The sequence below is a fragment of the Thermobia domestica genome, unplaced genomic scaffold (assembly GCF_964235325.1).
Source record: "Thermobia domestica unplaced genomic scaffold, izTheDome1.hap1.1 HAP1_SCAFFOLD_473, whole genome shotgun sequence".
NCBI classification, from domain to species: domain Eukaryota; kingdom Metazoa; phylum Arthropoda; class Insecta; order Zygentoma; family Lepismatidae; genus Thermobia; species Thermobia domestica.
This window is the reverse complement of record NW_027656183.1, coordinates 113,795-130,816: the sequence shown is the minus strand read 5'-3', so window position 1 is coordinate 130,816 and position 17,022 is coordinate 113,795. Positions and strand designations below refer to the sequence as shown.

Below are 17,022 nucleotides of genomic sequence, written 5' to 3'. Positions count from 1 at the left end.
AGCTCTAGGACCTGATTCCTGTCTTTGATTTTCCTTATAATGTTCTCCAGAACAAAGTTAAATAATAATGGCGACAACGCATCTCCTTCTTTCAGGCCATTCTCAACATAAAACTCGTGAACAAGAATTTCTGTACTCGAACCTTACTTTGGGATTCATTTAAACATATCTTAATTACTCTACCTTCTTCGGTATTGCAAATTCTGTAAGCATGTTGTACAATGTTTCCCTCCTACCCTAGTCTAAAGTCAATAATTGATGTGCCAGAATATTGTATTCCCATTTCTTTCCACGTATTTGTTAAGTAGTAAATATCTGGTGGATAGTTGATGGATTTTACCTACATCCGCTCTGATAATCTCTAATAATTTCATCTGCGTATGGAGTCAATCTTGCTAATAGAATGTTTAAGAAAATTTATTGGATGTTGACAGAGGAGAAATGCCTCAATAATTATTAAATCAGTGTTGGTGCTTTTCTTCTGAACTGGAACAATGATTGATTCTTTTCACTCTTGTGGTAATTCCTCCTTGTTCCAGATAAGGAGAATGAGTTTGTGTATCTTGCTCTACAATTCCTTCCCCCCCCCAAGCTAAAATTAAATCAACCAGAATTTCGTCTACACCCGGAGATGTGTTTTTCTTTAATTTTTAAATAGTGATTTCTATTTCTGTCTGGTTAGGTTCTGGAATATACGGTTATGCTGTATGCATTTCACTTTCTCCACGCACATTAGTTTTTGGCTATGTGTTAAGCAAATCGTCAAAGAAATCTTTCCATCTATTTAATATGCTATCCTGATCAGTGAGAACTGTTCCCTTAGCTTTCTTTAATATATAAGCACGAAATTGATAGCCTTTTTAAAGTCCGTTGATGCATTTATACATGTCCAGAATGTTTTTATTTTTTAGTATTATCTTCAAGTTAATTAATTTTAGCTTTCAGAAAATCGCGTTTCTTTGTTCTAAAAGTTTTGGAAGTTTTCCGCCAGATGACAGTGAAACTTTATGTAGTTATTTCGTTCGGATTTTGTAGCCAACGCTGTTTCTTCTGTTTTCTCTTCTCTGCTACTTTAGTGCATTCCTGGTTGAACCATGCTTTGTTCCTACGTATTTCTGCCTGTCCCAATATTTCTTTTGCTGAAATCTTAATGTTTTCTCTAATTTCAACCAAGTATCCTGAACACTAGTGCACTCCGAACCTTCTAAAAGCGAGAATCTATTCGACACTTCAATCTGGCTCCCTTCTCACCTAACTCTCCTCTAATTTCTTTAAATTAAACCGCTCCGTTTTCAGATATTGAATATTTCCTTTATTCAACGGTAGACTGTTTTCTTCTGTCTACTAAAACGTGATCAATTTGATTATGTGTTTTTCTGTCTGGTGTGATCCAAGTATATTTATGAACGTCGCGATGTGGGAATTTCGTAATCATCACGATAAGGTTTCTGGATGTTGCAAAGTTCACGAGTCTAACGCCGTTGTCACAACCTTCCTTATGCACTGCAGACATTTATTCCCTATAATCGGTTTGAAAATACCCTCTCGTCCTACCTTCGCACTGAAACCGCCTAATAGAATTTTCATATGGTATTGCAGGAGATGATCAAATACCCGTTCTATTCTTTCGTAAAAACTTTTTTTTATTGTCATCCTTATTTTCTGTTGGGGCATGCACTTTTAAAACAATAATATATCACCGACCCTTAAGAGAAGTAAAACAAAAACCAACATTAACAAATTCAACCCATGTAATTGCTGATATTACGTATTCGTTTGCAAACGAAAAGCCCTGATCCTAGTTAGTAATTTTTAATTCGTTCCCCGTAAAAGAACGTAAAATTTCCCGACTTGACTCCTCCATTTCCTTCTCATCTAACTTCCTGATGTTTCACTAGTTCAGTCTTCTATTTCTAAACTCATTCGTTACACATTTTAGCGCGCCTGTCCTATAGAGACTTCTTATCTTCCATGTTCCAATTCTCGTGTCGATTTTACTTTGCTGAGTTCGTGCCAAGTTATCAGTTCTGATCCGAGGATTCTGCGAATATATCTGAACAAGCCTTTTTTTCACAGGATGAGTTGTTAGCCCCACACCAAATCCTCAATCTGGAGGACCATCCCTTGTCTGTCCGCGACTGCTTATTCAGTATATTCGCAGCTAATCGCTATATCCCAGAGGCCTTCTCCTCGATCCACAACCTGAGGACGCGCCGTGTCGTGGTGACAGGAAGACCACATTTTACGGAAATTAATATAGCTATATTTTAGAATTACAATAGGTATTGATTATCCGAACACTGATTTAAAACACACAGAAACAATCAATATGCTCGGATATATGGATGCATATTAGGACTGTGAAAGCTTCGATGCCGTAAAAATCGTAAATTAGAGACTAGTGTCAGTGAAGTATTTCATGAATGCATCGTACGTCTGACTATCCGAACTATTCTTGATGTATCACGTTGTTTTGTTTTATAGCTACATAACTTTATAATTTTTTTGTAAGTGATTATACTCTTTACCTGTTCTCTGCCAAGAGCAACTGTATGAATTGTAAAGGGCGCCTTGTATTCTTTACAGCTTCTTTATTAACAATCATTATTTGAATTTACTATATAAAGCTGATACACAGGATAACTAAAACCACTTGTCTATAACGTGATGTTTCGTAGGGCGCCTTATGTGAAAGGCGCACTGTACCTTTCATGGGTTCTTTACCAATAGTTATTGTATGTATTTATTGTACAGAACTGTGGTATACAGAAGAGTAAATAAAATCGTTCATCTTTGATGTGGACTGGCAAGGGCGCCTAATGTATAGGGCGCACTGCACCTTTCACGGGTTCTTTACCAGTAAAACTGTAAGAATTTATTACTAAAAACTTGTAACTTTATTTATATTGTGATGTTTCGGAGGGCGCACCGGGACACGTCCCGGTGTCCCGGTGGGCCAGCACGGGCCTGATATATATATATATATATATATAGAGAGAGAGAGAGAGAGAGGAAGGTTACCAAAGAGTACGCACTTAATATTCATTTTCAAATAGCTCCGAAAGTAATGAAGCAAAAATTATATAAATTGTACAAAATTTTAATTGAAGTTTAGGCTACATTGTAAGAAATAGAAAAGTTTACTGCTAGATGTAGAAATGGAGATATTCGTTAAAAAGTTGAAAAACTCAAATGCGTACTCTTAAGGACCAGTGTCCCAAAGAGTGCGTTTTGCGGTCCCTAAGAGGGCGCACTCAACACCTATCATACTTGAAACCTAAACCCCTTCGTAAATTTTAATTTACCCTAAGGTTTGCTTCCAATTGTTCGTATACAGGCGATTCTAAACTATTTTGCTTTTGCTTCCAACAATTTCTTCATTACACGTCCATGTGGTTTTAAAGAATTTATTATGAACGTACATGAAATTTAAAACATTAAAGAAAATCTTCGTTTAGTTTCACCCACAAATTACGATTTTTATGAGTAAAATTAATGATGATTTTTTAAATTCTTAGTTCGTGGTTTCATTACATTATTCCGCCAACTGGAAAAAAAATCCTGAACAACACCTTTAGTGCTCTTTTAATTTTTAGTTCGTGGTTTCATTACAATCGTAATCGAAGGCATATTTCACTCAGCATCTTCCTCCAGAACACTTCCAGAATCTTTATTTTGATCATTTCCTCGCTTCTTAGGACGACGACATCATACCATGAAAGGTAATGGCAAACTACCATGGACCAAAGGCCTACCTTCGGGCAGAACACCACATCATCATTGTAATTTAAGAAATTTTGTGAATTTAAAATACTTCTTATATATGATTTACAGTTGGTGCTTGAATCGAAGACAAACAATTACAAATAATTCTACAATCCATTCAAATATCATATTACACTCCGAGAGTAACTGATGAGAATAATCACAGTCTGTAATATGAATGCCGCTACCCACACACACTATCAAAGAAATTCTCCCAAAGAGTACGTGCGCGTTCTTTGGTAACTCACTAACGCGCACTCTTTGGGAAACAGCAGTCAACTCGAGTAAAATTCATCCATGTGGTTGCACATGCAAGACCCCCGAAACAAAGCCATGGTAAACAATTCTATCTGCATTCATGTTTCCTACCATGCAACAAGGGTACTGTAGTTAGCTGCTATATCAGAATATTTTTTTAACTAAGAGTATTAAAATATTACATCAAGAATTCAAAAAAGTTATTTTTAGCTGTATTTTCTGTTTGCAGCGATCCGTTAACATACCTTTTTTTCGTATCATCTCTCACACAAAGACGCATCAAACAGCGTAGCAATAACAATTCTGTGTTTTACCACTTCAGCGTAATTGGCACTGCGCGCTCTTAGGGCGTGCGTACTCTTTGGTAAGCCTCTTCTCTCTCTCTCTCTCTCTCTCTATATATATATATATATATATATATATATATATATATCCAGGATGGCCCATTTTAATCTTTCCACGGAGATATCTCGAAAACGGTTGAACATAAATGAAACGAACAAAAACTCAAATAGGAAATGCCATGGGGCACTGGGACACGTTGTCTCTGCGCCTCCCGGGGCCGCCTTTCATGGGGTACCAGGTACTTTAAAATTTTAAGTGGAAACATGGGTACGTCGTTGGATAAATCTTGAAACACTAAACAGTGTTGTGGCAAAAGATTTTTCATATGGGTCACCGTTTTCAAAATGGCCGCCAAGATATGGTGCCTGTATCAGATAAAACGTCCACTACAACTAGATCCCTAATATGAAAATAGTTGGAGATAAATAAACAGAATAAAACTCGTATAGGAAAGCACAGAGGGTATTTATCATTCCACAGCTCGAGTATAATGCAACGGAGAAAAAGACTATTGAAGTATAATTGACATGATGCAAAAGAGGAAATGATAGAAAATTATCTTTCCGATCTCTGTCCGTAAGTAGGTGAAGCTAGAATGAATGGTAAAATCTCAAATGAGAACCTCACTTTTATTTGCAATAGAGCGATAATTTTCTAGGAGTTAGATTTCTTCCCCTCCATTATGGCACTTTCACTCTAATCATCTTTTCGATTGTTGTAACATTTCAGAGCTATAGAATGATAAATACCCTCTGTGATTTCCTATTCGAATACAGGTTCTCGTGTTTTCATATTAGTGATAGTGGAAGTTTTACCTGATGCAGGTACCATGTCTTGGTTGTCATTTTGAAAACGGTGACACATATGAACAATCTTTTGCAACAGCACTCTTTAGTTTTTAAAGATACGTCGAACGAGGTATCACTCACCCCATGTTTCCATTTACAATTTTGAAGTTGCGCCCAGGCCCCCATGAAGGGTGGCCCTGGGAGTCTCCGCGACAATATCAATAGATGTGCCACATGACATTTTCTATTTGAGTTTTTGTTCGGTTCATTTATATTCAACCGTTTTCATATTAGTGGTATTGCACGTTTTACTTTATCTGATAGAGGCAACATGTCTTGGCGGCCATTTTGAATACAGTGCCCGATATGAAAGATTTTTGCCACAACGCTTTTTAGTTTTTCAAGATCTATCGAACGAGGTACCACTCACCCATTGCTTCTATTTAAAATTAAAGTTGGGCTCCGGGAACCCATACAGGGCGGACCTGGGTGGCACCACGACCATATATATATAGAGAGAGAGAGAGAAAGAGAGAGAGAGAATTCTATTTGCATCAGCAGTGGATTTTCTTTCGGGAGAGGCTTGAGGAACGAGTAAGAAACATTTGCGTTGTACGTGCAATGCAAAAAAAAATCGCAAATTTATTTCGGGAGGGGTTTGAGCCCGATAACCACCCCCTAAATACGCCACTGTACATCAGTCAACTGTTCTCATATTATCTAACACAGCAACGAAACAAATTTTGAGTGAAGGCAATTTTAGTATCTATCAATATCAATATTCGAGACGAGACCGAGACTTTCGAGACTGACCTAAGTCTCGTCTCGGTCTCGTCTCGATTTATAGAGGTCTGTCTCGGTCTCGGTCTCGTCTCGGTATTTAAAAGTCCGTCTCGGTCTCGGTCTCGTCTCGGTATATAAAAGTTCATCTCGGTCTCGGTCTCGTCTCGATAATTCGAGACGAGACCGAGACGAGACCGAGACTAGTCTCGGTCTCGGTACCATCCCTATTTTCGACAGCCTATAACTCCGAAAGGAAGCATTTGTGCACCCAGGTTGGTCTATACTTTTCGTCTTATTTTGGTGTCAGGAATCACCTTCCAAACGTTGTCGGTGTTGTTTTGAAACACCCTGTATATAAAACTACATGAACTGACATAAATTAAGGGACTACTTCCGGTTGACATGGAAAGTTGAAATTTGGCATGATTGTAGCTTTCCGGAACTAACCCACAGGAAAATTGCCAAAAGTGAATATTTTCAATTTTTTAGTGGGTTTAAATAAGGGATGAAAAATTTCCCACTGTTATTTAAATGGACCATCTTTTGGACCTATTATTTAAAAAAAAAAAAAGCAACTTGAAATTGGGTATGCTTTTATGTTTTCGTTGGCATTACCTAAGTAAATCAGTAAAAAAAAAAACTTCCAACTTTAGAGTGGTTTACGGAAAACTAAAAAATCTTTCCCGTGTTATTTATATGGGACATCTTTTACATCCCAAAATTATTGGGCACTTTCTACAGGGCTACAATGATTAAATTTGACATGATTGTAGCTTTTTGCGACTAACCGACAGAAAAATTGCCAAAAATGAATATTTTTAATTTTAGGTAGGTTTAAAGGGGAAATGAAGAAATTCCCCATGTTATTGAAATGAGCCTTTTTTGGACCTATAATCTCAAATTTTAGGTACTTGGAATTGGAATACAAACTTGAAATTCGGTATGCTTGTAGGTTTCCGTTAGCGTGACCTAAGCATTTCACTAAAATTCACCAACTCTAGAGTGCTTTTATGGGGAACTGAAAAATCTTTCCCATGTTATTTATGTGGGACTTTTTCTACACTCTAAAATGTTTAGGCACTTGCGGCAAGATTAGAATGATGAATTTTTGCATGATTATAACCTTCCAGGACTAACCCACAGGAAAATTACCAAAAGTGAATATTTTTAATTTTTAATGGGTATGAAGGGAGATGAAGACATTATCATGTTATTTAAATGGGCATTAGCTTGGGATACAAAATCTTGTCTTTTAGATAGGTGAAATACGAAAAGAAACTTGAAATTCGGTAGAATTGTGAGTTTAAGAAATGCGAGGTCGTAGGCCCAGCAAAAGGGGGGTTTTGGCGAAGATCCCAGCTGGAAAAATTCAGGAAATATGAAGAGCAAATGCACGAAATTCACTGTTAATGCAAAGACTGAGAGATGCGTGGCCGTAGGCCAGCAAACGCAGGGGTCTGGGGGCAGAACCCCAGCTAATATCTTGTGAGAGTTTCGCAAACTAATCACTTGGCTTCATCTGACACTATGTAGATAATATCTAATAAAGCCCAGAGATTAGTTGGCCAAACTGTTAGAAAATATCAGATTTATAATAATAAATTAGTTTGGTTATTCCTAAGAGATTAGTTTACTTTTAATTATAGTATATACTACGCAATGCTGGTGTAATGGATAATATTACAAATAGTGTTTCAGTTTTTGAGCTCTCCGTTACACTCATACACTTTGTAATTTACTTTTGTGGATATATTGACGTTAGAAGAAAAACATTAAACCTTACAAACTATATGAGGAACTGCAAAGATCTCAAAATGCAATTCTGGTTTTATATATTAAAATACCGCAATGGTATTACGTGTATGATGAGGAAGAAGAAAAAAAGTTCTGAAAATATAATACGAGGGCAATATGCATTCTCATGAGTGTAAAGTCGTGTAATTTTAAGAATTAACATTTTAAGACTAGGTATTATATTATAATGCTATAGTTAAAATTTTTTGATGATAAAGGTTAATTTAGCCTGTAGTATTTTACTTCTCGTCTCTACATGGGATTCTCAATTGTATTCTAAATTTGCCCTGAATTTATCCATGATTTACAATATATATATATATATATATGGTCAATTACGTGCAAAATTCTAAGAATAATCTGAGAACCTGTGCGTGAAGAATGTGCATCTATTTGCTTCGTAAATTGGTTTTAGTATAACATTCCTTGTCAGCTAGATAGCTATACAAGATATAACCTTATAGTTTACCATGAAACTTAAACCATATGAAGTTTTATCAGGAAACGAAACTGAGTCTTCTGAACGGAAGTAATAATCATTTACCATAAGAAAGCTCTGAAAGAAATATTATCTGTACCTATTGGTATTAGGATAATTATAACGTTATCCTCACTCCTGAATCAAAATGAGTACTGCAAATCCAATAATATCATGATCGCTCATATTAAGTTACTAAATTAAGAATAATTAGTAATTGGGAATTAGCTACTTACATCTCCTCTGATGCTCGTCTGTAGACTTGTATTACAAATGGGTCTGACTGATATGCAATTTCGGCTTGAACATTTTCTGTGTAATTTTCACTCGGAAGATTCAACTCTATGGGCACCTCAAAGCGGTCTTCGTTTGGATCAATGAACTAAAAAATAAACATTATAACTGCTCTTAAAAAATGTTAGAAGAAAATAATGTTCTAAAGCATAGTAATACTATTCTCACTCCAAGTCTGAAACTTTACTAAACAGGGGAAATTATCTAAACTGCAGTAACCATATTTTCAAAGGCGATTAATCCACACTGTCTTGAAACTCCAAAATCACCTTCTTTATAGGATCCTATCCTTCGTATCATCGACTATACTGCTCGGGTACTATCTTTTCATGTGCGGGAAACACGTCTAGAAAAGTATATTACATATACGACCACACTCCTTTTTTTTTTTTTTTAAGGTGATAATCCATTCTTCTTGTACAGATGGTGTTACCATAACAAGAAAAATAGTTTAATTTGGCCTTTCACATTAACTGTCAGAAAGATTAAATTAAAATCACACTAGTTTCGGCGTGGATCTCGTAAGTCACACGTATCTTTACCTTGGAACTCACGATATCATGCTGTAACATTTATGTAATGAGTAGTATCTAGGTAAAACCCTATTGTTGGATAACTCACAGACACACAACACTAAAATATAAAAGTTTCTCATTGAAGTAGAAAGGTCACTTTGTTCTTCAAGTTCTTAATCTATTTTTCTGATAAAACATTGTGGCCCTCACAAAAACTATTTTTCTATTGTGATAGGCATTGAGTTAGATACAAGTATACGCCTACAGAGCAGAGGGAAGTATTTTGGACGTCCAAGAGATATCTACTGGATATCCCTTTTTGTCCCATGTAAATACAGATTTCCGTTTATGTCCCCAAAACAGGAATACCTGTGGGACATTTCTGGATGCTTTGCGAGGTAATCATAAAAATATTTTTGGGCATTCAAATCTTACCCCTTGTCAGGCATATCTCATTGAAATTTAAGAAAAATGCTGAATATTGCCATTCAGTGATATATCTACAGCCCCTAACACCCTCCCCGCATCCCCCTGGACACCCCCCTAAAATTTTCGGAACTAAGGTGGTGCAATATTAAAAAGATTCATTCTCGCTCTGCCTAAAGCCCTCCGGGACTTTGTACAAAATATTTTAAATGATCTTACCTGGAGGCAGAATGGGAATTCCCATTCTGCCTAATCTTTGGAGACAGGAATGCGAGGAGGAGATTTTTAGGGAAATGCAGAACCGAAAAGCTTGACTCCTAGCGTGTTGGTATGCAGTTCGAAACTCATGTATAAAATGGCTGTAGTAACAAGCGCGGGAACTAAATCCAAGCGGTCAAAATGCAAGGAAAATTCTGACGAGGATAAAATCCAAAGGTCAAAATCATAGGAGTATATATTATATATGCACACCCTATATGATTATTTTTCTCTTCAATTGTCTTATATTCTAAAATGTTATCTGTATTTTTTCAACTGAAATAACTTTTTCTTTCTTTTAAAATGCTGAAAACTAGTAAAATGCGTAAGTATATTTAATAAAAGGACAGATTAGCTTTAATTACTTTCACACATACCAATATGAAAAGTTCTGGATATTCCTATTTATTATATCTTTAATGTATTTCAAATACGTTTAGGATATTGCAGTAAGACCATTCATTTTAATTAGGAAAAGTAACTGTGATGGTGCTTGATTTTTAAAAAGTCGTTCTTGTGTGGTAGCATATAGCAGTCTCTTATTTTGAGTAATGTATGAATATTTATTTTAATTCTGAAATACTGATCAAGATTTTTTTTTAAAGCAAACATCAAAATGTGAAATATACCTATACTCACTAAAATAATGTTACGTCTTTTATTGGGTTTTCAGCATTTTTAAAAAATGTTATTTCCGTAAAGTGAAGAATTTCAGATAAGATTTTAGATGCATAATAGTTGAAGAAAAAATAATCATTATTTTATTAATCTGCTCCTATGATCCTGTCGCTTCAATTTAGTCCGTTTTGTCTATATTTTCCTTTAGGTTTGTCCTCTTGAATTTTGTCCAGCTTCGTAATAATCACTTTGGTAATTCTAACAGAGGCTGTAAGAAAAGAAACTATTTCTTCAAGTTTCATCATAAATTTAAGATGTTATTCTTTTGTTCTTCTCGGAAAAATGACGAGGATACAGTTCTTTATCAGCAGTGTTATTCACATCTATTTGGTAAAGACGACTGTAATTTTTTAAAAATAGCTGCGGGTAAATGGAAAATTGATTGACTCAGTTGCAAGAAACGCGTTTGACATTGTAACTGAACATAAAATAAACTTAATTCGGTATAATATCAAATTGTTACACATCAAGATTTTATTCACTCTTTCAGTAGTTCATCTCTAACATGCTAAGAGTCGCAGTACGTAAAAGGTGCCGCAGTTCACATACTCAAGACATTTTTAGCCATATATTAAGCAAACAATGCAAGAGGATGCATAAGGGGACTCTTAGAATGTTGGTCTTTTAAATCACAACTCCTTTTTCGGTATCACCTTATCAGCTTATTTCTTATATACATAATTCTATACTGTATGCAATTGTATCATATGTACTTCTATTTTCATATTTATATTGTCAATGTAAATAGCATGAATATAAAATATCAATATCAATATTTAAATACTTGTATGTTTTTTGTAGTTTCAATCAAATCAAAAGGTCAGATAATCGGGGATAAGGGCCGTCTTACTCATCTTTTGCACTGTTTGCTTAATATATGGCCAAACATGTCTTGAGACAGTGAACTGTGGCACCTTTTACGTACTGCAAGCAGTGGCGGTTTTAGCGGGTAGGCACGGACCTACCCAAAAATATATAAAATATATAAAACTGAAAATATATAAACACTAAAAGATACAATAAAGAATAAATGTATTTTCCACTTTTATATTAATGGTAAATAGTTATTTAATAAACACCATCAACCACTACTGTAAAAGTAATTTCCTATTGTCATTAATCAATCAAATGTGCATATGTATCCATACGCGAGGGAGTGGGCTTAAACCAAAATTAAGATCCTAAAGCCGTCCCCTGAGTGCAAGCCTTAACATGTTGGAGGTGCACTACTGGAAAACTGAATAAAATTTTGTTGTGAAATGATTTGATACTAGACCGAAGTAAGTTTGTTTTATCTTCGTTTCAGCTACAATGTCAAATGGTTTTCTTGCAACTGAGTCAATCAATTTTACATTTCTATGCAGGTAGCTTTTTTAAAATCACATTTATTTTTACTGATATAGATGTGAATAACGCTGTTAATAATAGGCCAGTATCTAGTCATTTTTTTCAAGAACAAGCAGAATAACATCTAAAATTTATGATCAAACTTAAAGAAATAGTTATTCTTCTTACAGAATCTGTTACAATACTAAAGAAAAATTCTCTTGAAGAAATCCCTCCCTGGACAGAATTACTCGTCTCGAAAGATTAGGGAGAACGGGTATTCCGTTTTGCCTAAAGATAAAATCATTTAAAATATTTTCTACAAAGTGCTGGAGGGCCTTCAGGCACAACGGGAACACCCATTAAAAATCTCGCTAGTTTGGTTTTTAAAATATTTTGAATTCTTGTTCTTAAGTGCCAATAGAATAAAAACAACTTACTTTCGACAAGATAAATTTTCAAGCAAAGCACGCAACGCAAGATTGAATAGAAATCAACCTTTACACGGCGGTGATCGTCACAAAACGTTTGATCAATCGATTGCCAACGATTTAATCTCGACGTCACACCAAGCATGATAAAGTCGACGGTAATTGTCTCTGGCTCAGGAAGGATATCTAATACTATAAAAAAAAGCATCCCCCAGATTTTTTGAATACCCCCCTAAGTTCAAAATTCTGGATAAACCACTGTTGCCATTGTCCTTGTAAAGTTTCTGCAGTGAGCCTGAATATCCCAGAGAACTTTGATGCCCTGCGGTCATGTTGGGTTGCGTGGGCACTGGATATGGAGCCAAGTAGCGTACATTCCAAAGGTAATCATCTCTTTAGTTCTTGTTTCATCTGTTACAATTATGTGAGTCCAAAGCAACAAGAATGTATTTCTCTAGAAAAAGACATTGAGATAGAACGTTTAAAATATGCTACAAATACCTGTCGTATGGTTATCTTTACAAAGCATAATTTAATTGTAAGAGTTAATGCTACCTTAGAACATCATCCTCAGTTATACAGTTATACCATCTTATTAGGATTATATCCCTCAATACCTCTACTCATATATCTTTGGTTTTTATTTAGGTCTTTTTCCTTTTTGTTTCCATCTTTTTGAACCATCGTCGACATAACATTCCCAAAATTTTATCGGAAACAAAACCAAGTAGCTCTGACTCCACAGATTTTTTCACAAAGAATTGCATTATTTATACTATCAACCATTCATACTATGGAACAGTTATGATGAAAAGTTAATTGAAAATTGTTATGATTCAATAATTGTTTCACTAGAAAATCACAAACTCTGAACAGAGTTGCAATGAAAATGTCTACAAGTGTTGGAGGGAGCAATTTGAAGTTTAGTTGATGAAAGGGTATTCTTTCATTTCCATATCCATTATTTCTGAAAATCATATGATGTGGTTGACCTTAAATGAGAAATATATATACTATGTGATCAAAAGTATCCGGACACCTGGCTGAAAATGACTTACAAGTTCGTGGCGCCCTTCATCGGTACTCCTGGAATTCAATATGGTGTTGGCCCACCCTTAGCCTTGATGACAGCTTCCACTCTCGCAGACATACTTTCAATCAGGTGCTGGAAGGTTTCTTGGAGAATGGCAACCCATTTTTCACGGAGTACTGAACTGAGGAGAGGTATCGATGTAGGTCGGTGATGCCTGGCACAAAGTCGGCGTTCAAAACATCCCAAATATGTTCTAAAGGATTCAAGTCAGGACTCTGTGCAGGCCAGTCCATTACAGGAATGTTATGGTCGTGCAACCACTCCGCCACAGGTCGTGCAGTATGAACAGGTGCTCGATCGTGTTGAAAGATGCAATCGCCATCCCAGAATTGCTCTTCAACAGTGGGAAGGAAGAAGGTGCGTAAAACATCAATGTAGGCCTGCGTTGTGAGAGTGCCACGCAAAACAACAAGGGGTGCAAGCCCCCTCCTAGATAAACACCACCATACCATAACACCACCATCTCCGAATTTTACTATTGGTACTACACACGCTGACAGATGACGTTCACCGGGCATTCGCTATACCTACAGCCTGCCATCGGATCGCCACATTGTGTACCGTGATTCATCTCTCCACACAACGTTTTTCCACTGTTCGCCCAATGTTTACGCTCCTGCGTCGTTTGGCATGTACCTGCGTGATGTGTGGCTTATGAGCAGCCGCTCGACCATGAAATCCAAGTTTTCTCACCTCACGCCTAACTGTCATAGTACTTGGAGTGGATCCTGATGCAGTTTGGAATTCCTGTGTGATGGTTTGGATAGATGTCTGCCTATTACACTTTACGACCCTCTTCAACTGTCGGCGGTCTGTGTCAGTTAACAGACGAGGTCGGCCTGTACGGTTTTGTGCTGTACGTGTACCTTCACGTTTCTACTTCACTATCACATCAGACACAGTGGATCTAGGGATGTTTAGGAGTGTGGAAATCTCGCATAGAGACTTCTGACACAAGTGACACCCAATCACCTGACCACGTTCGAAGTCCGTGAGTTTCCGCGGAGCGCCCCATTCCGCTTTCTCACGATGTCTAATGACTACTGTGGTCGCTGATAATGAGTACCTGGCAGTAGGTGGCAGCACATTGCACCTAATATGAAAAACATGTTTTTGGGGTGTCCGGACACTTTTGATCACATACTATATATATATATATATATATATATATATATACAAAGGATAGAATTGTGTATAGAATACTGTATCCTTTACGTGTGTTTCAGAGACTGGAAAGCACCTCTTACATGTGAGAGGCAGAGAACGTAGAAGCAATTTACATCTTTAAGAGTAGCTAAATTCACAGAAGTTTCGACGTCGTTCTGTAAATACTCACTCTTATTCTTACAAGGTTGTCTCCGTACAGAATCAATTGAACCTGAACTTCCTGCAAATCATCTCCATACAAGTTAGGTCCAACTTTTGACAGATTAAGGGCTTGTCGTCGCCCGTCCTCAATTGATTCAGGTGATGACGCTGTATAACCATATTGATCGTTTGGTGGTAAATTGCAAGTGGATGAGGCAGCGTCCCATACGCAACCAGACAAACAAGCGTCTTCACTGATTGTACCGTTTGGACCACGGACTGTAAAACAAACGGTGGATTACACTAAACACCAACTAATGTAATTGCTATTTAGCACCAACAGACAATTAAACAAATATTAGTAAAGAATATTTGGTAGCATATTTGTATAAAGCAAAATGTCTTATCTTACAAAAGTACAGTGCAGAGAAATATGGACAACGCTTTTAAGATAAAATGTTTATAAAACATTTTTTCGTGTGCTTTACGAAGTATTTTGTTCGGAATGTTAATGTTTACGAATCTCTCAAAAAGTCTTTATTCATGTTAATGACATACAGTGTCATAGGGAATGTGATCCATAATATTTATAATTTGAGAAGAGAATCATAAACTTTAATTTTCTTCATCACATGAGAGAAAAAGTACGAAGAAAACTGTTGCAGCTACCAGTAACTGGTAATTACAAAACACACGCCAATTCGTGGCGTATGGTACAAGGTGCTTTTAGAAAAAATAAATCACCGAAGTCTGCTTATATAATGCAATTTTTTTGTTACGCAGCATTTGGGTTTTACCATTATTGAAATCATCTTCAAAAGGGAACATAATTTGGACCATAAATGAGGTATATAATAACATTATAAGACTTTGGTGAAGATTCCAACAATGGCTTTTGCAAACTGGTTTGGAAAATAGGGCAGATTTGAGACTCAGGAAAAGGCGTTAAAAGTTGGGAAGTTGTGATGCTTTAAAGAGAAGAAAGGTGTTGTTGTTCTAGGTGAACAATGCGTATCATATTACATTGTTAAATACTTTCCTACCAGAAATTATATAAGGCATGCCCAAATGAAAGTTGGACTGATACATTTAAGCAAAGGTTTATTTAATTTTAATGCATAGGTATATTATAAATTGAAAAGTGTTACATAGGGGATAAGATTTGATTTTGAGTTTAACGTCCCTTTCAGCAGCGAGGCTATATAAGACGTGGACCTACTGATTAACGTGGAATCCGAACCACATGAGCTCCCGCCATAGAGGATAAGATCTGTGTAACAATACTGTCTACACATAATCATCTAGGTGCCTGAGACAGGTGTCTCATTGGTCTACGAGACGATGGATACCGTCAGCGAAGAAAGTCGTGGGTTGGGTGCGGAACCATTCCTCAACTGTTTCTCGGATCTCATCTTGTCCGTGAACCGGCATCCCTTCAGTGTTTCTTTTAATGGCCCGAACACATGAAAATCACAGGGTGACAGGCCAGGGCTATAAGCGGGTGCTGGAGAACTTCCCATCCGAAATGCTGTAGGAGATCTTTGTACACGTGTGTCACATGAGGGCAGGCATTATTCTGCAACAGAATAATTCCTTTTGACTATATAACCTTTGCTTAACGTCTGTGAGTTTTAATGGCTGTTTTCAGTTTGGTTAAGGTATCCAAGTATCTGTTTGCGCAGTATATGTGATGATCACATGTGCTTGACCTGGTCGTGGCATGTTCGCTGTACTCACACATCCATGATGAAACTCGCACACCATCTGAACATTGCAGTACTTGACATATACTCAGTCCCATTCACACCCTTCATTCGACGGGAAATGTCAACTCCACTAACACCTGTTGACAAAATTGGATTACTGCGCGCTGAGCCTGTTTGGAGGAATCCATGCCACCTTCGTTACCTGTCAACAAAACAGAAACCCTATCCACTGTATGTAAAATTTCTCCTGACGCACTGCCATCTACAAGAGAAATCGCAAAGTCCTACCACTGAGAATAACGGAGCCCCAACCTCAGTCCCACTTTCAGTTGGGCGTGCCTTATATATGTAGTTAAAGAGCAAAATTTTGTTATTTAATCAATTTCCTTGCTTATATTATCCACGGAGACCTATGATGAGCCTTTCATGAAATCTCGTTGCTTTCAATTGAGTGCAATCCCTAGTCTTTCCAGGTTAAAGTTATCATCTTCATTCAAGTAAATATTTAATTGCTTCATAATGCTGATAAGTATGGAAAATTTATTGTTTTAAAAATTATTGAAAGATCTTTTAATATTAAAGTTGACTTTACATATCTTTCAAGCTACACTGCCATTCGCGTACAATGTTTTATAAAAATCCATATCTACGAAAAAATCCCATTATGTTTTGCTCAAAGTTAGAATAGTAAAAATATGCCTTGAATCAAGCTATAATTAATGTTGCTGGCTGTATATCAAGGAATGTTGACCTCAAATGTACTCAAACTCTACATA

General features: G+C 36.5%; 1 protein-coding gene across 1 annotated transcript in view; it reads right to left on the bottom strand.

Moving 5' to 3' along the window:
• The window catches only part of LOC145676916 (lysosomal alpha-glucosidase-like), a gene marked incomplete at its 3' end in the record, with an annotated part of 136,353 nt that overhangs the window by 12,624 nt on the left and 106,707 nt on the right, over positions 1–17,022 (bottom strand). Inside the window, 2 exon segments of the mRNA XM_081747690.1 lie at positions 8,448–8,593; positions 14,569–14,819. Coding sequence (XP_081603816.1) covers positions 8,448–8,593; positions 14,569–14,819 — 397 coding nt within the window.